This window comes from Capricornis sumatraensis, chromosome 4 (assembly GCF_032405125.1).
Source record: "Capricornis sumatraensis isolate serow.1 chromosome 4, serow.2, whole genome shotgun sequence".
NCBI classification, from domain to species: domain Eukaryota; kingdom Metazoa; phylum Chordata; class Mammalia; order Artiodactyla; family Bovidae; genus Capricornis; species Capricornis sumatraensis.
In genome coordinates, this window is record NC_091072.1 from 135,456,583 (window position 1) to 135,480,563 (window position 23,981).

A 23,981-nucleotide genomic window follows, 5' to 3' on the forward strand; every position below is an offset into this window, starting at 1 on the left:
ATTCTTCTTTCTCAAGATTGCTTTATCTATTCGGGGTCTTTTGTGTCTCCATATGAATTGTAAAATTTTGTTCTAGTTCTGTGTAAAATGTCATTGGTAATTTGATAGGGATTGTATTGAATCTGTAGATTATGTTTAGTGGTATAGTCATTTTCACAGGATTGATTATTCCTACCCAGAACATGGAATATCTCTCTATCTGTTTATGTTGTCTTTGATTCTTTTTATCAGTGTCTTATGATTTTCTGTGTACCATTCTTTTGTCTCTTCAGGTAAGTTTCAGTTCAGTTCAGTTGCTCAGTCGTGTCCGACTCTTTGCAACCCCATGAATTGCAGCATGCCAAGCCTCCCTGTCCATTACCAACTCCCGGAGTTCACCCTAACTCATGTGTGTCGAGTCGGTGATGCCATGGTAAGTTTATTCCTAGATATTTAATTCTTTTTGTTGCAGTGGTGAATGGGGTTGATTCCTTAATTGCTCTTTCTGATTTTTCATTGTTAGTATATAGAAATGCAAGTGATTTCTGTGTACTGATTTTGTACCCTGCAACTTTGCCAAATTCACTGGTTAGCTCTAGTAATTTTCTGGTACTATCTTTAGGGTTTTCTATGTAAAGTATCATGTTATCTGCAAACAGTGAGAGCTTTACTTCTTTTGTGATCTGGATTCCTTTTATTTCTTTTTCTTCTCTGCTAGCTACAGCTAGGACTTCCAGAACTATGTTGAATAATAGTGGTGAAGGTGGACACTCTTGTTTTGTTCCTGATCTTAAGGGGAATGTTTTCAGTTTTTCACCATTGAGAATAAGGTTTGCTGTAGGCTTATGATATATGGCCTTTACTATGTGAGGTAGGTTCCTTCTATGCCCATTTTTTGAAGAGTTTTACTCATAAATGGGTGCTGAATTGGTCAAAGGTTTTTTCTGCATCTGTTGAAATGATCATATGGTTTTTATCTTTCAATATGTTAATATGGTATGTCACATTGATTGACTTGCATATATTGAAGAATCCTTGCATTCCTGGAATAAACGCAGCTTGCTCATGGTGTATGAGCTTTTTGATGTTTTACTGAATTGTTTGCTAAAACTGTGTTGAGGATTTTTGCATCTATGTTCATCAGTGATATTGGCCTGTAGTTTTCTTTTTTGTGTGTTGTCTTTGTCTGGTTTTGGTATCAGGATGATGGTGGCCTTGTAGAATGAGTTTGGAAGTGTTCCTTCCTCTGCAATTTTTGGAAAGAGTTTTAGAAAGATAGGCATTAGCTCTTCTCTAAATATTTGATAGAATTCTCCTGTGAAGCTGTCTGGTCCTGGGCTTTCGTTTTTTGATCACAGCTTCAAATTTCAGTACTTGTAATTCGGTTGTTCATAATTCCTATTTCTTCCTGGTTCAGTCTTGGAAGACTGAACTATTCTAGGAAACTGTCCATTTCTTTCAGGTTATCCATTTTATTGCCATATAGTTGTTAATAACAGTCTCTTATGAGCCTTTGTATTTCTGCATTGTCTATTGTAACCTCTCCTTTTTCATTTCTAATTTTGTTGATTTGATTCTTCTCTCTTTTTATCTTGATGAGTTTGGTTAAAGGCTTGTCAATTTTGTTTATCTTGTCAAAGAAGCAGCTTTTAGTTTTATTAACATTTACTATTGTTTCTTTCATTTCTTTTTCACTTATTTCTTCTCAGATCTTTTTGATTTCTTTCCTTCTACTAATTTTGGGGTTTTTGTTTGTTTGTTTGTTCTCCTTTTTCCAGTTTTTCTAGGTGTAAAGTTAGGTGGTCTATTTGATGTTTTTCTTGTTTCTTGAGGTAGGATTGTATTTCTGTAAACTCACCTCTTAGGACTGCTTTCGCTGCATCCCGTAGGTTTTGAGTTGTCATGTTTTGTCATTTGTTTCTAGAAATTTTTTTATTTCGTTTTGTTTTCTTTAGTAATCTGTTGGTTACTTAGAAATGTGTTCTTTAATCTCCATGTGTTTGTGTTTCTTACAGTTTTTTTCATAATTGATATCTATTCTGATAGCATTGTGGTTGAAGAGGAATGCCTGATACTATTTCAATGTTCTTAAATTTACTGAGGTTTGATTTGTGACTCAAGATGTGGTCTATCCTGGAGAATGTTCCATGTGCACTTGAGAAGAAGGTGTATTCATCTGCATTTGGATGGAATGTCCTAAAGATATCAATGAGATCCATCTCATCTAATGTGTCATTTAAGACTTGTGTTTCCTTATTAATTTTCAGTTTTGATGATCTGTCCATTGGTGTGAGTGGGGTGTTAAAGCCTCCTACTATTATTGTGTTACAGTCTATTTCTCCTTTTATGTCTGTTCATGTTTGTCTTATGTATTGAAGCGCTCCTATGTTGGGTGCATAGGTATTTACAATTGCTATGTCTTCCTCTTGGATTGATTCCTTGATCATTACATAGTGTCCTTCCTTATCTCTTATAATCTTTATTTTAAGGTCTATCTTGTCTGATATGAGGATTGCTACTCCAGCTTTCTTTTGCTTCCCATTTGCACGGAATATATTTTTCCATCCTCTCACTGTCAGTCTATATATGTCTTTAGGTCTGAAGTGGGTTTCTTGTAGACAGCATATATGTGGGTCTTGTTTTTGTATCCATCCAGCCAGTCTGTGTATTTTGGTTTTAGCATTTAATCCATTTACCTTTAAAGTGATTATTGATATATATGTTCCTATTGCCATTTTCTAATTATTTGGGGATGATTTTGTAGATCTTTTATCTTCTCTTGTATTTCTTGACTATATAAGTCCACTTAGCATTTGTTGTAAAGCTGGTTTGATGGTACTGAATTCTCTTAACTTTTGCTTGTCTGAAAAGCTTTTAATTTCTCTATCAATTCTGAATGAGATCCTTGCCAGGTACAGTAATCTTGGTTGTAGATTTTTCCCATTCAGTACTTTAAATATATCCTGTCATTCCCTTCTGGCCTGAAGAGTTTCTGCTGAAAGATCAGCTGTTAAGCATATGGGGTTTCCCTTGTATGTTACTTGTTGCTTCTCCCTTGCTGCTTTTAATATTCTTTCTTTGTGTTAGTCTTTGTTAGTTTGATTAGTGTGTTTCTTCTTGGGTTTATCCTGTATGGGACTCTTTGTGCCTCTTGAACTTGATTGACTATTTCCTTTTCCATGTTGGGGAAATTTTCAACTAAAATCTCTTAAAATTTTTTCTCATACTCTTTCTTTTTCTTTTCTTCTTGAGACCCCTATAATTTGAATGTTGCTGCATTTGATATTGTCCCAGAGGTCTCTGGGACTATCCTTGGTTCTTTTCATTCTTTTTACTTTATTCTGGTCTTCAGAAGTTATTTCCACACTTTTATCTTCCAGCTCACTGATTTGTTCTTCTGCTTCAGATATTCTGCTATTGATTCCTTTTGGAGTATTTTTAATTTCAGTAATTGTGTTGTTTGTCTCTGCATGTTTATTCTTTAATTCTTCTAGATCTTTCTTAATTGATTCTTGCATTTTCTCCATTTTGTTTTCAAGGTTTTTGATCATCTTTACTATCATTATTGTGAATTCTTTTTCAGGTAGTTTGCCTATTTCCTCTTCATTTATTTGACTTCTGGGTTTCTAGTTTGTGCCTTCATTTGTGCAGTATTTCTCTGCCTTTTCTTTTTCTTTTTTAACTTACTGTGTTTGAGGTCTCCTTTTCCCAGGCTTCAAGGTTGAATTCCTTCTTCCTTTTGCTTTTTGCCCTCTTAAGGTTAGCCCAGTGGTTTGTGTAAGCTTCATATAGGGTGAGATTTGTGCTGAGTTTTTGATTGTTTGTTTGTTTTTCCTCTGATGGGCAAGGCTGAGTGAGGTGGTACTCCTGTCTGCGGATGATTTGGTTTGTATTTTTGTTTTGTTTGCTGTTTAGATGAGGCATCCTGCACGGGGTGCTACTGGTGGTTGTGTGATGCCAGGTCTTGCATTCCAGTGGTTTTCTTTGTGTGAGTTCTCACTATTTGGCGCCCCCTTAGGGTTAGTTCTCTTGTAGTCTAGGGTCTTGGAGTCAGTGCTTCCACTCCAAAGGCTCAGGGGTTGATCTTGAGTTTTGCGTGGGTCTATGTATTCATTTCCACTGGTCAGGTATTCGTGTCTGCTCTCAGCTGTTGTTCTGATGCACTTCTGTGTCTGAACATGTGTTCCTGATGTATCCGTGGAGAGAGATGTACTCCATGTCCACCTACTCCTCCACCATCTTGTTCTCTCTGTTTAATTTATTTTTAATTTGAGTATAATTGCTTTACAATGTTGCATTGGTTTGTCATAACAACAACATGAATCAGCCATAGGTATACATATGTCCCCTTCCTCTTAAATCTCCCTCCCACCTCCCACTCCATCCCACCCCTCTAGGTTGTTGCAGAGCACTGGGTTGAGTTCCCTGTGTTATACAGCACCTTCCCACTAGCTAGCTATTTTACACATGGTAAAGTATATGTTTCAATGCTTCTCTCTCAAGTCATCCCACCGTCTCTTTCCCTTGTGCCCACAAGTCTGTTGTCTATGTCTGCATCTCTATTCCTGCCCTGCAAATAGTTTCATCAATACAATTGTAGACTTTAGGGTGATGGCCATTCTGATTGGTATGAGGTGATACCTTATAGTTTTGATTTGAATTTCTGTAATAAAGAGCAATATTGAGCATTTTTTCATAAGAATGTTTTATAACTTTTCATACGAGGGAGGTAAATAAAAGGAATTTACTCAGATGAAAGCCAATGGTGAAACATAGTGGAATGATAAAGTGAAGTAAAAGAGGGAGGATCAGCTGTAAGGCGATGAGAGTGACAAAACAAACTTAATTTCTTGAAATAGTGAGAGAGCTTTGAAAAATCCAAATGTCTATTCAAATGCTAGGTCGAGTTTACCCTGGATTGATTTTTTGGCTAGATAAGGCTTTTATCAAACTTACAGTTTACCAATTTTTTTTCCAGTTATTTCACTGTAGTAAAATACATATAACATAAAATATGCAATCATATCCATTGTAAAGTGTACAGTTCAGTGGTATTAAGAATATTCATACTGTTGTGTGACCATCAACACCATTCACCTCCACAATTCTTTTCATCTCTTAAAAGTGCGACTTTATATTCTTTAAACTCCTTATTTACCCTGTCCACTGCTCCTGGCTGTGGAGCTCCTGGCCACCATTGACTTACTTTCTCTATCTATGAATCTATGACCCGAACTACTCTAAGTACATCATGAAAGTAGAACCATACAATCACTTGTGTGTGTTTTTTTTTAATTTTAAATTTATTTATTTTTTTAATTGAATGATAATTGCTTTACAGAATTGTGTTGGTTTTTGCCTGGCTCACTTGTGATTTTGAGAGTGGCTTTTTTGCTCAGCATAATGTCCTCAGGACTTGTCCATACTGTTGCATGTGTCAGAATTTTTTCTTTAAAGAACTCCATATTCTGCTTATCTATTCATCTGTTGATGGACATTGGGATTGCTTCCACATTTCAGTTATTGTGAGTAATGCTGTTATAAACATGGTTGTACAAATATCTCTTTGCTGCTCTGCTTTCAGTTCTTTTGGGTATATTCCCAGAAGTGAAACTGCTGGATCATATGGTAATTCCATTTTTAATTTTATGAGGAACAGCCAGAAGGTTTTCCACAGTAGTTGCACTGTTTTACATTCTCACTGACATTTCTCCACATCCTTATCAAGAACTTATTTTCTGTTTTTTGATAGTAGCCATCCTAAATGGGTATGAGGTAGTGTGTATCAGTACTCTTGCCTGGAAAATCCCATGGATGGAGGAGCCTGGTAGGCTGCAGTCCATGGGGTCGCTAAGAGTTGGGACACGACTGAGCAACTTTGCTTTCACTTTTCACTTTCACGCATTGGAGAAGGAAATGGCAACCCACTCCAGTGTTCTTGCCTGGAGAGTCCCAGGGACGGAGGAGCCTGATGGGCTTCAGTCTATGGGGTCGCACAGAGTTGGACATGACTGAAGCGACTTAGCAGCAGCAGTGTGTATCAAATTTTGAATCTCATCCTCCAGACTCCCACATGGAAAGTGACCATCAGGTAAAATCCCTTGGTAAATTTCCAGTTGGAATAAGAGAATATGGCAAGTTCTTCACAATTTTATCTTCAGAAAAAGTGTAGTTGCTCAGGTCAAGGAAAGTAAAATGTATGGCATTTTTGCAGTGATCCTTCAGTCAACCAAAACTGAGACTCTGCTAAATGTCAGGCATTAGCTAGGTGCTTAAGATACAAAAGTGTTCTCATGGCACTTAGAGTTGGAGAGGTATTGGAAAGTGTGTTTTTCTTCTCAAAAGTTCAGGTGAAATTGAAACCAGCTTTGAGTTAAATAAATCAGAGTCTTTCTTAATAAACAATTTTGTGAATAACAGACCAGTGAAACTCACCTAATTTCAAAGACTACTAAGATAGTAATTAAAGCATGCAGGAGATCATTAATATCCATATAGCATGTGGATAACTGTGAATATTGTACTAAACCAGAGAGATCGGAGTAAGACAAAAATTAATCTTTTAATCTGCTCAGGGAGTTTTTTCCCCTAAAGATAGTTAAACTGAGGATATTTAGAATATAAATAATATAATACTCAAGCTAGAACTGAGACATTAAACATTTTAAAATTTAGTAGTAATTAAATATTGAAGATAATGTCAAAATGACTATAGGTACAGATAATTTCTATGACTAATATTGAGAGGAAATTCTGAGATCAATTATATTAAGTGATTGTTGATCTGCTGGGATAAAACTTGAAAATTGGGTCTAAATCATGTTGTAAAAAGACATCTGTTTTAATAGATGTCTTAATAGGTCCTAGAGTCTGGTGGTAAATATTTAATAACCTGCTCACTCACTTTTTCTAAGGAAAAAAAAAAAGGCTCTGATTTGTGACATTTGCCAAATTTCCATGATATATATTCTCCCACCATGGCTGATTTCAGGCTACCAGTGGAATGTCACTGAAATGTGGTGTTGAGAAGAAATAACACATAGTAGGCTCTTTCAAGCCAATATGAGCCAGTTCTCACACACCTTGGCTCATGTCTTAAATGACATCAGAAATCAAGAGTGACGTGGTGAAAAACATCATAAGCTGAATAAACCTGACAAATAGTGTAATCTATTCTTTCAGGCAACAAGCTTCAAAGTCAGAGAACTAACAGAACAGTTCAATTTATGATTTTCAAACACATCCTACAAAGAGTACCAAATAAGATATTTATCTTTTTGATGGCTCAGTTGGTAAAGAGTCTGCCTGCAATGTGGCAGACCCAGGTTTGATCCCTGGATGGGGAAGATGCCCTGGAGAAGGAAATGACAACCCACTTCAGTATTCCTGCCTGGAGAATTCCTTGGACAGAGGAGCCCGGCGGGCTGCAGTCCATGGGGTCACGAGGAGTCAGACATGACTGAGTAACTAACACACTTTCATGATATTTAGGTAAGTTTAAACAAAAGAAACAATTACCTAATGATGCAACCTAATTTCTTGTCAAGGCTTCCCTTGTAGCTCAGTTGGTAAAGAATCTGCCTGCAGTGCAAGAGACCCGGGTTTGATCCCTGTATTCGGAAGACCCCTGGAGAAGGAAATGGCAATACACTCCAGTATCCTTGCCTGGAAAATCTCATGGGCAGAGGAGCCTGGTGGGCTGTTGTCCATGGGGTCACAAAGAGTCGGGTATGACTGAGCGACTAACACTAACACTAATTTCTTGTCACTTCATTTGGAATATTTACATTATTATTAGTTCCATCAAACATTTATAGAGGCCTCACTCAGTCTGAGGAACTCTTCAAAGCACTTTACATATATCAATTAATTTAATCTTCAATCCAAATCTATTTCATAGCTGAAAGGAATGATGCTAAAGCTGAAACTCCAGTACTTTGGTCATCTCATGCAAAGAGTTGACTCACTGCAAAAGACTGATGCTGGGAGCGATTGGGGGCAGGAGGAGAAGGGGACAACAGAGGATGAGATGGCTGGATGGCGTCACTGACTCGATGGACGTGAATCTGAGTGAACTCCAGGAGTTGGTGATGGACAGGGAGGCCTGGCATGCTGTGATCATGGGGTCGCAAAGAGTTGGACATGAGTGAGTGACTGAACTGAACTGAACTGAACTGAAACTGACGCACAGAGAAGCCATGTGTTTAAGATCAGATCATTAGTAAATGATAAAGGTTTTTTAAAAACTGTTTTTAAAAAGCAATCCCACTGCTGCGCATACACACTGAGGAAACCAGAATTGAAAGAGACACATGTACCCCAATGTTCATCGCAGCACTGTTTATAATAGCCAGGACATGGAAACAACCTAGATGTCCATCAGCAGATTAATGGATAAGAAAGCTGTGGTACATATACACAATGGAGTATTACTCAGCCGTTAAAAAGAATTCATTTGAATCAGTTCTGATGAGATGGATGAAACTGGAGCCGATTATACAGAGTGAAGAAAGCCAGAAAGAAAAACACCAATACAGTATACTAACACATATATATGGAATTTAGAAAGATGGCAATGACGACCCTGTATGCAAGACAGGAAAAAAGACACAGCTGTGTATAACAGACTTTCGGACTCAGAGGGAGAGGGAGAGGGTGGGATGATTTTGGAGAATGGCATTCTATCATGTATACTATCATGTAAGAATTGAATCGCCAGTCTATGTCTGATGCAGGATACAGCATGCTTGGGGCTGGTGCATGGGGATGACCCAGAGAGATGTTATGGGGAGGGAGGTGGGAGGGGGGTTCATGTTTGGGAACACATGTAAGAATTAAAGATTTTAAAAATAAAATAAAATAAAATAAAATAAAATCAGAAAAAAAAATAAAAAGCAAAACCTATCTTCAGGGTATGAGACTAACTACTACTCATATGGCCTCTTAAAATTATCTAGAAATAAGGCTGCAAGAGGTTTTCTCAGATGGTATTACTGGTAAAGAATCTATCTGCCGATGCAGGAGACTTAAGAGACATGGGTTGGATCCCTGGGTCAGGAAGATACCCTGAAGGCGAGCAACACACTCCAGTATTCTTGCCTGGAGAACCTCAGTGACAGCAGAGCCTGGTGGGTCACCTACACAAGGTCTCAAAGATTTGGACACAACTGATGTGACTTTGAGCATTACTTTACTAGCGTGTGAGATGAGTGCAATTATGCAGTAGTTTGAGCATTCTTTGGCATTGTTTTTCTTTGGGATTGGAATGAAAACTGACCTTTTCCAGTCCTGTGGCCACTGCTGAGTTTTCCAAATTTGCTGGCGTATTGAGTGCAGCACTTTCACAGCATCATCTTTCAGGATTTGAAACAGCTCCACTGGAATTCAATCACCTCCACTAGCTTTGTTCGTAGTGATGATTTCTAAGGCCCACTTGACTTCACATTCCAGGATGTCTGGCTCTAGGTGAGTGATCACACCATCGTGATTATCTGGGTCATGAAGATCTTTTTTGTACAGTTCTTCTGTGTATTCTTGCCACATCTTCTTAATATCTTCTGCTTCTGTTAGGTCCATACAATTTCTGTCCCTTATCAAGCCCATCTTTGCATGAAATGTTCCCTTGGTATCTCTAATTTTCTTGAAGAGATCTCTAGTCTTTCCCATTCTATTGTTTTCCTCTATTTCTTTGCATTTATCACTGAGGAAGGCTTTCTTATCTCTCCTTGCTATTCTTTGGAACTCTGCGTTCAGATGCTTATATCTTTCATTTTCTCCTCTGCTTTTTGCTTCTCTTCTTTTCACAGCTATTTGTAAGGCCTCCTCAGACAGTTATTTTGCTTTTTTGCATTTCTTTTCCATGAGGATGGTCTTGAGCCCTGTCTCCTACACAATGTCACGAACCTCAGTCCATAGTTCATCAGGCACTCTGTCTATCAGATCTAGTCCCTTAAATCTATTTCTCACTTCCACTGTATAATCTTAAGGGGTTTGATTTAGGTCATACCTGAATGGTCTAGTGGTTTTCCCTACTTTCTTCAATTTAAGTCTGAATTTGGCAATAAGGAGATCATGATCTGAGCCACAGTCAGCTCTTGGTCTTGTTTCTGCTGACTGTATAGAGCTTCTCCATCGTTGGCTGCAAAGAATATAATCAATCTGATTTCTGTGTTGACCATCTGGTGATGTCCATGCGTAGACTAGTCTCTTGTGTTGCCGGAAGAGGGTGTTTGCTATACTCAGTGCACTCTCTTGACATTCTCACATGCTAGTAAAGTAACGCTCAAAATTCTCCAAGCCTGGCTTCAGCAATACATGAACTGTTCAAGCTGGTTTTAGATGTTCAAGCTGGTTTTAGAAAAGGCAGAGGAACCAGAGATCAAATGGCCAACATACGCTGGATCATGGAAAAAGCAAGAGAGTTCCAGAAAAATATCTATTTCTGCTTTATTGACTATGCCAAAGCCTTTGACTGTGTGGATCACAATAAACTGTGGAAAATTCTGAAAGAGATAGGAATACCAGACCACCTGACTTGCCTCTTGAGAAACCTATATACAGGTCAGAAAGCAACAGTTAGAACTGGACATGGAACAACAGACTGGTTTCAAATAGGAAAAGGAGTACATCAAGGCTGTATATCGTCACCTTGCTTATAGCTTCCCTGGTGGCTTAGAGGGTAAAGCATCTACTTGCAATGCAGGAGACCTGGGTTCGATCCCTGGGTCAGAAAGATCCCCTGGAGAAGGAAATGGCACACCACTCCAGTACTCTTGCCTGGAAAATCCCATGGACGGAGGAGCCTGGTAGGCTACAGTCCATAGGGTCACAAAGAGTTGGACACGACTGAGTGATGACACCTATGCAGAGTACATCATGAGAAACGCTGGGATGGAAGAAGCACAAGCTGGAAACAAGATTGCCAGGAGAAATATCAATAACCTCAGATATGCAGATGACACCACCCTTGTGGCAGAAAGTGAGAGGAACTAAAAAGCCTCTTGTGAAAGTGAAAGAGGAGAGTGAAAACGTTGGCTTAAATCTCAACATTCAGAAAACGAAGATCATGGCATCTGGTCCCATCACTACATGGGAAATAGATGGGGAAACAGTGGAAACAGTGTCAGACTTGATTTTTGGGGGGCTCCAAAATCACTGCAGATGATGATTGCAGCCATGAAATTAAAAGACACTTACTCCTTGGAAGGAAAGTTACGACCAACCTAAATAGCATATTGAAAAGCAGAGACATTACTTTGCCAGCAAATATCTGTCTAGTCAGGGCTATGGTTTTTCCAGTGGTTATGTATGGATGTGAGAGTTGGACTGTGAAGAAAGCTGAGCACCAAAGAATTGATGCTTTTGAACTGTGGTGTTGGAGACTCTTGAGAGTTCCTTGGACTGCAAGGAGATCCAATCAGTCCATTCTACAGGAGATCAGTCTTGGGGGTTCATTGGAAGGACTGATGCTAAAGGTGAAACTCCAATACTTTGGCCACCTCATGTGAAGAGTTGACTCATTGGAAAAGACCCTGATGCTGGGAAAGATTGAAGGCAGGAGGAGAATGGGACGACAGAGGATGAGATGGCTGGATGGCATCACTGACTTGATGGACATGAGTTTGAGTGAACTTCAGGAGCTGGTGATGGACAGGGAGGCCTGGCGTGCTGCAATTCATGGGGTCACAGAGTCAGACAGACCGAGCAACTGAACTGAAGTGACTTAGCATACATGCATAAGGTTTCAAGAATGACTTCATGCAAGTCTACCATTACCAAAGTGAAAGATCATTCAGACTGGAAATAATAGTCTGGAAAAAATAAAAGCGTGAAACAGTGAATTAGGAGAACATTAAATGTCGCCAATAAAGGCCTTCCTTAATTTCCCCTCTTCTGTAAGAGAGTCACCATCAAGAAATCGTTGAGTGGAAATTTAGAGTTTATTGCAAGAATATTTTTATGCAATGAAAAAATTACTATATAGAAATGATCATTACACAGCAACTTTGAAAAATTGTGGATGCGTAATTTGTTAACCATTTTAATTTGAATCTTTGTGAGAGAAAATAAAGAAATGAAGAGAATAATTAAGCAGTATTTCAAAAGAAAAACCACTTGGTTTCAGAAAGTTGGTGAAATCTCATTGTTTTCATTGTGGGGATTTAGCCATTTTTTTCTCCCCAAATCATTGAGTAATGCTGGGGCTAAACTGTCATGTGGTTTAATCTGCTGTAAATCCTCTTTATCTAATCTCATAATTAAAACCAACACTAAAGAACTGCTTTTTTATGTACAGGATGTGAAATTCTTCAAATTCATAACTGAGTTGTAATTTTTTTTCTTTCTTCTTAGTTAGAAAATCTACAGGAACCTCAGATTTGGTCTATTGAAGATAAGTTTTCCAAATATATGGAAAACTGAATTCAGAGCAGTTGTTCAGGGACATATGAGTGAACACTCCTAAGGAGTGTTGCTGGGCTGACTCACATAATTCAAGAATCAGAAGGGCCTGATGTTTATAAACATTTCTTAAACAGAATCACACAGATGGTTAGTATGAGATGCTCTGGAATGATGATATAAGCATGAGTATTAAAGGGCAATGGCATAGCAGGAAATCCCTTTATTTCTTGAAATTTCTTTGATGGTCCAGTGATTGAGTCTCTGCCCCCAATGCAGAGGCACAGGTTCAATTCCTGGTTGGAGAACTAAGGTCCTGCATGCTTCAGGGCATGGTAGAACACAACAACAAAAATGTCCTTTATTTTTCAAGATTATATTTTTATGGAGAATGTCACTTCATTACTGTTTCCTTTTAAGGAAACCAAGGGAAAATCTCTCCCTAGCTTAAATTTATTTGCGTCTGCTTTGTTGGACTGTTAATTTCCATTATTAAGTTCTCTATCCTTTGCTAAGGGTTAAATCTGCAACATAGAGAAGGATTTTATGTGATTTCTTTTTGTCAGCTCCATTCCCATTCACAACTGGAAACTATACTCTTTTATGTGAGGTTAAGCAATTGTCTTATGAAGTAAAATAAGTTAATGTATGGGTCAATGACACTTTGTAAACCATAAAAAGTCACACGAATACTTTCCTTCTCCATGTTTTTAAGGAGTAGATAAATAGGAGAAATATGCATTCTGGGAAACATATGTTCTTTTTTTCCTTGTGGGTACAGAATTTTATGTAAAGGAGTATGATCCTAGCTTATTGCTGGTTATTACTGGGACATTTATATGGCCTTGCTAGGCTACAAGAAATCGGGATATTCATTGAGCATGATTTACAAATCTGGCTTTGTACATTCAGTTCAGTTCAGTCATTCAGTCGTGTCCGACTCTTTGCGACCTCATGAATCTCAGCACGCCAGGCCTCCCTGTCCATCACCAACTCCCAGAGTTCACTCAAACTCATGTCCATCGAGTTAGTGATGCCATCCAGCCATGTCATCCTCTGTCATCCCCTTCTCTTCCTGCCCCCAATCCCTCTCAGCATCAGAATCTTTTCCAATGAGTCAACTCTTCACATGAGGTGGCCAAAGTATTGGAGTTTCACCTTTAGCATCAGTCCTTCCAATGAACCCCCAAGACTGATCTCCTGTAGAATGGACTGACTGGATCTCCTTGCAGTCCAAGGGACTCTCAAGAGTCTTCTCCAACACCACAGTTCAAAAGCATCAATTCTTTGGTGCTCAGCTTTCTTCACAGTCCAACTCTCACATCCATACATAACCACTGGAAAACCCATAGCCTTGACTAGATGGACGTTTGTTGGCAAAATAATGTCTCTGCTTTTGAATATGCTATCTAGGTTGGTCATAACGTTCCTTCCAAGGAGTAAGCGTCTTTTAGTTTCATGGCTGCAGTCACCATCTGTAGTGATTTTGGAACCCCCCAAAAATCAAGTCTGACACTGTTTCCACTATTTCCCCATCTATTTCCCATGAAATGATGGGACCAGATGCCATGATCTTCGTTTTCTGAATGTTGAGATTTAAGCCAATGTTTTCACTCTCCTCTTTCACTTTCATCAAGAGGGTTTTTAGTTCCTCTTCACTTTCTGCCATAAGGGTGGTGTCATCTGCATATCTGAGGTTATTGATATTTCTCCTGGCAATCTTGATTCCAGTTTGTGCTTCTTCCAGCCCAGCATTTCTCATTGATGTACTCTGCATATAAGTTAAAGAAGCAGGGTGACAGTATACAGCCTTGATGTACTCCTTTTCCTATTTGGAAACAGTCTCTTGTTCCATGTCCAGTCCTAACTGTTGCTTCCTGACCTGCATACAGATTTCTCAAGAGGCAGGTCAGGCGGTCTGGTATTCCCATCTCTTTCAGAATTTTCCACAGTTTATTGTGATCCACACAGTACATTAGAGGATGTTTATTAATATGTCTAGTATGTGTATAGAAGAAGCAAGGTGTAGTTAAGTTTTGCTCTAGAGATCAGTTATATAATGTAATAATGAACACATTTATCTCAGGGGGATTCAGAGGCCTTTTTTATAAGCAACCTTTGTTCACCTAGCAACCAAGAACAACCAACGGATTTAGGATTGAAGAAGTTGGCTGCTTAATGAAACAACATTCAAATGAATTCCAGAAACAACTGAAAGAGATGTGGAAGGAAATTATTGGATGCTGCCTATGATTCAGGGCTTCCCAGATGACTCAGTTGTAAAGAATCTTCTTTCCAAGTAGGAGATGTGGGTTCTATTCCTGGGTCGGGAAGATCCCATGGAGAAGGAAATGGCAACCAACTGCAGTTCTTGCCTGGAAAATCCCATGGACAGTTTTTGCCTGGAAAATCCCCATTGTGGGCTACTATGGGGTCACTAAAGAATCAGACATGACTTAGTGGCTAAGCAGAAGCAGCAGCAGCTATAATTCAAAATGTCAATCTATACAGAGTTATAGTGAGTAGGCATAGTTTAGTTTAATCATTAAAGAAACTCAAGGCATATATTAATACTTCCCTGGTTGTCAAGTTAAGAATCAACTTGTGGTTAAGAATACACCTGCCAGTGCAGAGGACATGAGTTCAATCTCTGCTTGTGGAAGATTCCACATGCCTCAGAGCCCCTAGGCCCCTGCACCACAACTATTGATCCCACAATGAGAAACCCATGCATTGCAATGAATAGTAGCCCCTACTCACTGCAACTAAAGAAAACCTGTGTACAGCAACGAAAACCCAGGACAGCCAAAAAAAAAAAAGAATAAAAGGGCAGAAGCATCAGTATCAAGAAAGAAATCTAAGGAGACATTGCCAATGAACCTTACATAGTCAGTGGTGGAGAAAAAATCCTGGAAACAATAATCCACATGGGTCACAATGCTTCTGTCAGCCACCTAAGCTGGTGCCCAGTAATCTCAAGGAAAGACAGTGCCAACTTCATTTTCTTTCATCCAGTTAATAATTATTGAGTGGCTGAGGGCTGATCTGTGAATAGTTTATTGGCTGACTAATTCAGCAAGGACTTTCCTGATGGCTCAGCTGTTAAAAAGTCCATCTGCCAACACAGGAGATGAGAGTTCAGTCCCTGGGTCAGGAAGATCCCCTGGAGAAGGAAATGGCAACCGACTCCAGTATTCTTGCCTGGAGAATCTCATGGACAGAAGAGCTTGGCAGGACCCTATAGTCCTTGTGGTCACAAGAGAGTCAGACATGACTTAATGTCTAAACAACAATTCAGCAAATGGTATTAAGAACCTACCGTAAGTAAGGTTCTCTGCTGGGCACATTTTCATGACCTCCTTAGTGGTTGCATTAAAAAAAAAAAAAGTCACACTTCAGAAGCAGCAGTACCTGCTGAAGCAGCAATAAACCAACAAACTGGGCCCCACCTCTTCTGTAGACACTGGTACATACCTCTAACATGGCACTTACCCTATTGTTTAGTAACTTGTTCTTTACTTTTCATGTTTCCCTTACTGAATTTTTTTTTCTGTATAACTGGAATATCTTTATGCATATTTTAACCACCCCGTGGTCAACACAGATGCTTGTCAAGTAAATGAATAAGGGTTAACCTGAATTCTCAGTGGATGATGTGCATGTGTGCCAAGTTGCTTCAGTTGTGCCCATCTCTTTGTGACGCTATGAACTGAAGCCTAACAGGCTCCTCTGTCCATGGGATTCTCTAGGCAAGAATACTGGAGGGGGTTGCCATGCCCTCCTCCAGGGGATCTTCCTGACAGAGGGATTGAACCTACGTCTCTTACGTCTCCTCCACTGACAGGCAGATTCTTTACAACTAGTGCCACCTGGGAAGCCCCCCAGTGGACAATACAGCACAATAAAGATGTCACATTTTTAATGTAATATTTAAATTTCTAGGAAAGAGTGGATCTTAGGGAAAGTGTTACATGAATAAATTATGTAATATGCTCATAGCTGTTAACAAACATTTGTCTTTCATAAACCAGATATCCCTCCTCTGTGATGTTCAAATTTTCTATATATTTATCTTTTCCCTCACCACATTTTTGATAATTATTTATGTGTCAGTCTTCCCAGTATTCTAAAGACAGAGTAAGCACTGCGGAGGTGGTTGTGGCTCAGTTGGTAAGGAATCCGCCTGCAATGCAGGAGACCTGGGTTTGATCCCTGCATTGGGAAGATCCCCTGGAGAAGGAAAAGACTACCCACTCCAGTATTCTTCCCTAGAGAATTCCACTATACAGTCCGTGGAGTTGCAAAGAGTAGGACACAACTGAGCAACTTTCACTTCATTTTCCAATATTCTAAAGACAAAGTAAGTACCACTGAGGTGGTAACTATATATTATTCATCTTTGTATCCCCACGGTTTATCACAGTCCTTCACACATAGTCCATACCAAAAGATGTTTAAGGAATGAATGAGTATGTGGTGAATTTTCCTGAGTTTATTAATTATAGAAGGCAATGTTTTGAAAGTAATAAAAAGTGAAACAACTCCATTTGTAGGCCTTCAGAAAATAGGAGCTATCAGTTTGTAAGAATTGAACCTTATTATGTAGTTTATCTTGGCATTTTAATACCAGATTATGACCATCTGGTGAAATTCATCTTGTAATATCGTAGGAGACATTTTTATGTCCTCTGTTGAGGAGCTGTTTTTAGATAAAAGTGACTGATGGGTCTTTGGAATGGTCTGATACCATTTCTACTTTAATATGAAGTTATCTTTATAAAGTAAGGGAGTTTTAGTCTTAGACTTCTGGTTCCCTTGCCTCCAGCTCAACTAAAATAAAACAAAAACCTGTTTATTCACCAGTCTTTTCCATTTCAGTAAATGATATAATTATTTGCAAAGAACAAAAATCTAAGAGTCATCCTTGAATGCTTTCCTTAGTTTTTCTACCCACTAGGCCTGTTTTCCCCTCCTGATAATGATTGACAATGCCCAGTCAATTAGTAGGTCTTGTGGCTCAGATTCCAAAATATGCTCAGAATCTTCATTACCATTAAGGTCTTGCCTTAACTATTGTAAGAGTCTGCTAACTACTTCCATTATTTCTCAGGGCAGCAGGAAAGAGCTTTGAATTCCACTGAGATCCATCAATGGTTGCCCCAGAACATTAAATAAAAGCCACACTCTACACCATGTCTTCAATGCCCTACTTCATCTGGCCTCCACCAAACTCTTCATCTTTCTTCCCTACAGCTCACCTTTCTTTATCCCATCTCCAGGCCCAAGTCCTTCTTGTCATTAGAATGTACCATGCTTAGTACATGGTCATGGCTGTTATTTTGGTGTTCTCTCTTCCAGGTATACTCTTCACATGGATCTCCACAAGGGGGTCACTCACTATACAGCTGTCTCTCATTTCTTCCAGGAAGCCTCTCTAAAATATAGGATTGGCCAAAAAGTTCACTCAGGTTTCTTACAATGTTATGGAAAAACCTGAGCAAACTTTTTGGCCAACACAAATAGCATTCCTCATGCAGTTACTTTCTATCCCAATTCTCAGTTTTTGTTTCTCAGTAAGAAATGAAACCCCTCATTTCCTCGTGTCATCTTCTTTGATGTCTGTTATCCCTACTAGAAAGAGACCAGGGTTTGTATTTGCTTTGTCCCCTGTTGTATCCTCAGAGTCTTGAATGGTAGTTGCTTATTAAATATTTTTGGAACGATTCAAGTTTAGTTTAGTCAGGAAGTGTGTGCATTTTAAGTGTGCTCATGTAGAACCAGGGTGGTGACTACTACGGGCAAGATACATGGAGACCATGAACTCTGTCCTCACTGTCCATTCAAACCTTATAAGAAAATGAAAACACCATGTTTCAAACAATTCAGACCAAAACAGGAATAGGATCCTGTGAGGGAAGGCCAATTTAATTCACTAACAATTTGAGGAAACCTAATTTGTTCTATGAGGGCTTTCCAGGTGGCTTGGTAGTAAAGAATCTGCCTGCCAATGCAGGAGACACAAGAGGTAAGGCTTTGGTCCCTGGGTCAGGAATATCTACCTAGAGAAGGAAATGGCAACCTGTTCCAATATTCTTGCCTGGAAAATTCCATGGACAGAGGAGCCTGGAGGGCTACAGTCCTTGGGGTCACAAAGAGTTGGACATGACTGAGCAACTGAGCACACACACACACACACACACACAATTTGTTCCATTAATAATCTATTGAGAAAACTCTTCCCTTCAATATTATTAGCTATATAATCAGGTTTATGTTATCTTAGGGGATTTGAGAGATACCGAGCAACTCATCTGCCGGGTTGCTATGTTGTTACATGTTATAGATCACTTCAGGAGATGGCTTAATTACTACAATAAACATGATTTGAACACTGACCTTTTTATCCCTCCAAATGTTTGTGCATGACCCAGGAATTTTCCAAAGTCAATATGAAACATGTGGCCCGACTTTGTCAGCATGATATTGTCGTTGTGTCGGTCGCAGACTCCTAGGATGAATGTTACCACACACCAGCCAGCACAGGAATAGAAGAAGTTCCTTAAGACCTAATCAGTTGAAAAACGGTAACACAAAAGTAATATAAACACAAATGAGGAAACACAGAGGTAATGGTAAAAGTATGATAAAAAACAGAATTATATCACCTGGCACCAATTCTACATCTCAGTTGGGAAGATATGATTAAATGGTTGGTTCTTGATATGCTACAGAAGAAGGTGAAGCAGTCTGTTCTTTGGCTCAATGAATGTTTTTGTTGAAATGGGAGAAAATATCTTTCTTTCAATTAGAGCTAATTTTCATAGTTTATTCATAATGTGATTTTTTAATGTTACAGTTGCACAAGAGTGGATTACTTTTTTCAAGGTAAAAGAAGTAGGAACAATATGGCTCAATATTGCCTCGTTCTATAGAAATGTAAAACATCAACTTTTGAATATTTGAAGTTTTTACACAAAATAAACTATACTGAGATGTCTGATCCCTTACAAATATATCATCCAGTTAATGCCCCAAAGGGTTTGATACAGTATATACCTGCGTGGGTGGAAGAAGGTTCCATTAAGTCAGCTGTGGCTTACGTTTCTTTAATGAACACAGGCTTCTTGCAAAAATTCCTTTTTCTATAAACATTGTCTCCTGGGTATACATCATTTTGATGGATGATGCGATGGTGAGTAACCATGGTGCAACCATGAGTGACAGGCTGAGCCGCGCCTATGGACCTCCTCAGCTAGTGTGGCTGACCCTTGGGAAGGGGAGTCTATGTGGTTGGACTACATGCCGGGTCAGTTCCAGGTATCCCAAGTGCTTTAATTTGTCTGTCTTGATTTTCTTTACTTATAAAGATAATAAAATATGTCTCTCACATGGTACTTGTGAACATTAAATGTACGTGGAAACACCTCAAACAATACAACCTCAGGGTTTGTGCCTAACTCAAGTTTCAATTTGGGAATGGGTAAAAAGTAGATTCAAGATAATTTCATCTAATTCTTCGTTATTTGAACTTTCAAACCTGTATTTTCCTGTATTCCATGACTCAGCTGGTAAAGAATCCGGCTGCAATGCAGGAGATCTGGGTTCGATCCCTGGGTTGGGAAGATTCCCTGGAGAAGGGAAAGGCTACCCACTCCAATATGGGGTTGCACAGAGTTGGACACGACTGAGCGACTTTCACTGACTCACTCAGTATCATAGAAATATGGAGTGGATTAAATCTTGGGTCTCTTTTTCCTGTCCCAGGCCAACTAGGTTGACCAAACCTCCCAGTTTGCCTAGGACTGAGGAGTTTCCTAGAAGGAGGGATGTTTAGGGCTCAAGATGGTTCTGAGCAAATGTGATGCTGGCCCATATTGTATCTTTGTGTGAATCAGAATAAAGGTGTCCCTACCTCTCTAGGGGACCATGCTTTGGCAAGTAGGGCAAGGCCTGGCTCTAGTCAACTCATTCTTTCATCTAGGAGCCCTGGTTGAGGGAAGAATCTGAACACTGTATACTGCAGGCTAGATGCCAGGGTAAAACTGTTTGTGGTCAAATGGAATATTACATTTTGTAAATTCTGAGATATAAAAAATGAAAACTCTATTACGCATTCTGAAAACATTAAAAGAATAAGGCATGAGAAAAGAGAACTTGGCAGAAGAAAATACATTGCAAAGGAAGGAGGGGGATTTATAAAAATTATAGATTATGGAGAAATAGGCAGAGCTAACTTAGAGAAGGTAGTTTCTGGAAGCACCATCTCATGTGAGATTGCTGTAAGGGCGGCAGCTAAGTCTCTGTTGATAGCCCAGAATTTCCACCCAGAGGAAAAACCAAACACAGAAATTTTTACCGAGTTAATATACCAGTCCCTTGGACTGCAAGAAGATCAAACTAGTCAATCCTAAAGGAAATCAACCCTGAATATTCATTGGTAGGACTGATGCTGAAGCTGAAGGTCCAAATCTTTGGCCACCTAATGCGAAGAGCTGCCTCATTGGAAAAGACCCTGGTGCTGGGAAAGACTGAAGGCAGGAGAAGGGTGTGGCAGAGGATGAGATGGTTAGATAGGATCACCAATTCAATGGACACGAATTTGAGCAAATTCCAGGAGACAGTGAAGGACAGGGAAGTCTAGAATATGGCAGTCCATAGGGTCAAAAAGGGTCAGACATGACTTAATGATTGAACAACGACAACAATATACCATTTAAACTGTTATTACTAGGCTGATGTCTGAGTGAATTAGAACTCAAGAGAACTCAAGAACTCAAGAGAACTCAATTTATTTTTTCATAAATCAGAATATCTAATGAGCTAGTGTATATCCTTATTTAAGTACATCATTTAAAATTAGCTACAGAAGGACAAACCTTTTCATAATCTGCCTTTAAAGGGTTGTGTTGACTGAACCACTTTTTGATTGTATTTTCTTTCAGGGGTCCTATTGGTCCAAAACGGCGATGGATTTTTGCTAGGGTTACAGCATCAGGCACCATCTGCACCAACCCTGGGTGATAAAAAAGAGATTATGGAAACAGCTCTTTTTTGCAGGATGAAGGATATTTAGGAAACACATCTTGATCTAGGTAATGACAACAACCGTTGCTAGCATGACTTGGATTACCCCCTCACCCCGCTTTTTTTCTTTTTTCAAATTTTCTTTTCTGAAGGAGTCTTACCTAGATGGTATTCCTTCTAAATTTTCCTAAATCCTGGAGAGTGATGAGACTACTTGTATTTGGTCAGATGTATCAGAAACATCTATTTCTATTAGACGCTTAGATGTTCCATTAAAACAATAGTAGATGGTCTCCCAGAAACCTCACTGAGTCAAAAGAGTAGTGAATTAATTAATGTATGGCTTGTACATGCATTTAGAGTTTAAAGGAAGACATTTATACTTGTATAACAAGCACATTTATGATATAAGTGAATCAAATATAATCTACATGACAAATATTTCAAATATACTATAAAATCAATGTTCGGGTTAATAAAAGCTTCACTTACTAGTTTCACTTCTAGGAGTGAACAGAGTAACTCTGTAGTAAATATGTACAGAGCCAGCTACGCTTTCCTTCTCAGTCAATATTAAAGGGTAGCTATGATAATTTTTTAAAGGAACATACATTGATTGAACTTCAATAGGACCTTTGACCCACTAACCATCAAGACTTCTTTTCACTGTGTTCCTAAGGCTATTGGAATGTAAATATTTTCAAACCTTCTGATTTTTATTCTGTACAGAACAGCAATTTAAACCCAGTATTTAAAATTCTCCTAGGAATAATGCCCCCCAAACAACCTGTAATCTACAGTTCTGTAAATAAAGTCATTGAAAGAAATTAGAGTTGAGGATTTCTGATTTCCACAATCTTTGACAGTTGCAAAAGTTGCAAACACAAATGCCCAAAGAGATCAGGGACATAAATGTAACTATATGAAAAGAGAGACAGTTAAGTTTTAAAAATTGACTGTTTCATGTCTACCTTAAAAATATTCAAATTAAACAACAAATGAGTAGATGTGTTGGATTTGGCCAGTGGCAGCTGGTTGTAGCCTTCATCTCTCTCTCTCTCTTTTTTTTTTTTTGGCAGCCTTAAGCTTGTAATATTCAGTAGCCCAGCCCAGGGGTGACCATTAGGCATCTACATTGCTGGATCAGAGAGAAACTTAAAACATGGAAAGTGGGAATAGAATGCTGCAAAAAGTAACATATTAAAATCAATTTGTTAAAAACAAAAAAGAAGGAAATGTAACACCCCAGAGATAAATCCTGGTAATATCTTTAGTATAATTTCTCCCTTCCTGCCTGACAGTATTTGGCTCTTGTGCAGGTATTCCCTTGCTTATAGAAATAGTGACTGTAAAACTTAACATTTGATAGTAATATAATTACTTTGGAAACAGTAATATAATTCCTTTATTCCAACCTGAAATTTTCCTTAATTCTCTCCATTTAACACTTTCTAACCGAAAACCATGGCACCTGGTTCCGTGGTGCTTCATTGCCACCTCGCATTTGTTGTTCGGTCACTGAGTCATGTCTGACTCTTTGTGACCCCATGGACTATAGCCCACCAGGCAACTCTGTCCATGGGATTTCCCAGGCAAGAATACTAGAGTGGGTTACCATTTCCTTCTCCAGGGGGTCTTCTTGACCTAGGAATCAAACCCGCATCTCCTGCATTGGCAGGCAATTTTTTACCACTGAGCCACCAGGGAAGGCCCTGTGCATCTGACCACACCCTAGACTAGGACGTAGATTAGTGCACCTCTTAGATATGGTACTGTAGCAAAGTCAGTTATGCATCAGACCTCATTTGTCTTCAGGGAATTAATCATTGCTAAATCCCAAGTCATTTATCATAAGTCTTTCATTGCTGACTACCTTGAAAACTTTGTACCTCATTTATAACAATCATGGTGGCTAAATTCTGCCCATTAATTCAAACCATAATTTACATTTTTATACACTTTAAGCTACTGTGTATTATACACCTTTTAAACACTTCTAGCATAATTCTGTGCACATTGGGTAACATGTGTGGCTCCAATCCCATAGTTCTGTATACAGCGTTTCTCAAAATTTAATGCTCATATGCATTGCCTGAGGATCTTGTCAAAATGTAGGTTATGGTTCAGTAGAGTGGAAGTGGGGCCTGAGATTCTGAATTTCTAACAAGTTTGCAGGTGATGTCATGTTGCTGGTCCATAGGTCACACTTTAAGTAGCAAGGTTCTTATGGAGAAAACTTTTTAAGATGGTATCATACAAGGTGTGCATGCATGCTTAGTCATTAAATCGTGTCTGACTCTTTGCAACCCTATGGACTGTGGCCTGCCAGGTTCCTCTGTCCATGGGATTTCTCAGGCAATAATACTGGAGTGGGTTTCCATTTCCTTCTCCAAGGGATCTTTCTGACTTAGGGATTGAACTCACATCTCCTGCATTGGTAGATGGGTTCTTTACCACTGAGCCACCAGGGAAGCCCCCATCATACAAGGTAGTGGTTCTCAAAAAAAGGTGCCTGAGACTGTTCTATACATCTGTACGGGGAGGGAGGAAGGAGGGAGTGTTCAGGATGGGGAACATGT

General features: G+C 39.0%; 1 protein-coding gene across 1 annotated transcript in view; it reads right to left on the reverse strand.

The window, feature by feature from the left end:
• The window catches only part of PIK3C2G (phosphatidylinositol-4-phosphate 3-kinase catalytic subunit type 2 gamma), a 487,933-nt gene that overhangs the window by 152,384 nt on the left and 311,568 nt on the right, over positions 1-23,981 (reverse strand). The window contains exons 23-24 of the mRNA XM_068970622.1: positions 21,255-21,391; positions 18,775-18,944 (exon numbers count right to left, since the gene is read on the reverse strand). Coding sequence (XP_068826723.1) covers positions 18,775-18,944; positions 21,255-21,391 — 307 coding nt within the window. The remainder of the gene's footprint in view (positions 1-18,774; positions 18,945-21,254; positions 21,392-23,981) is intronic.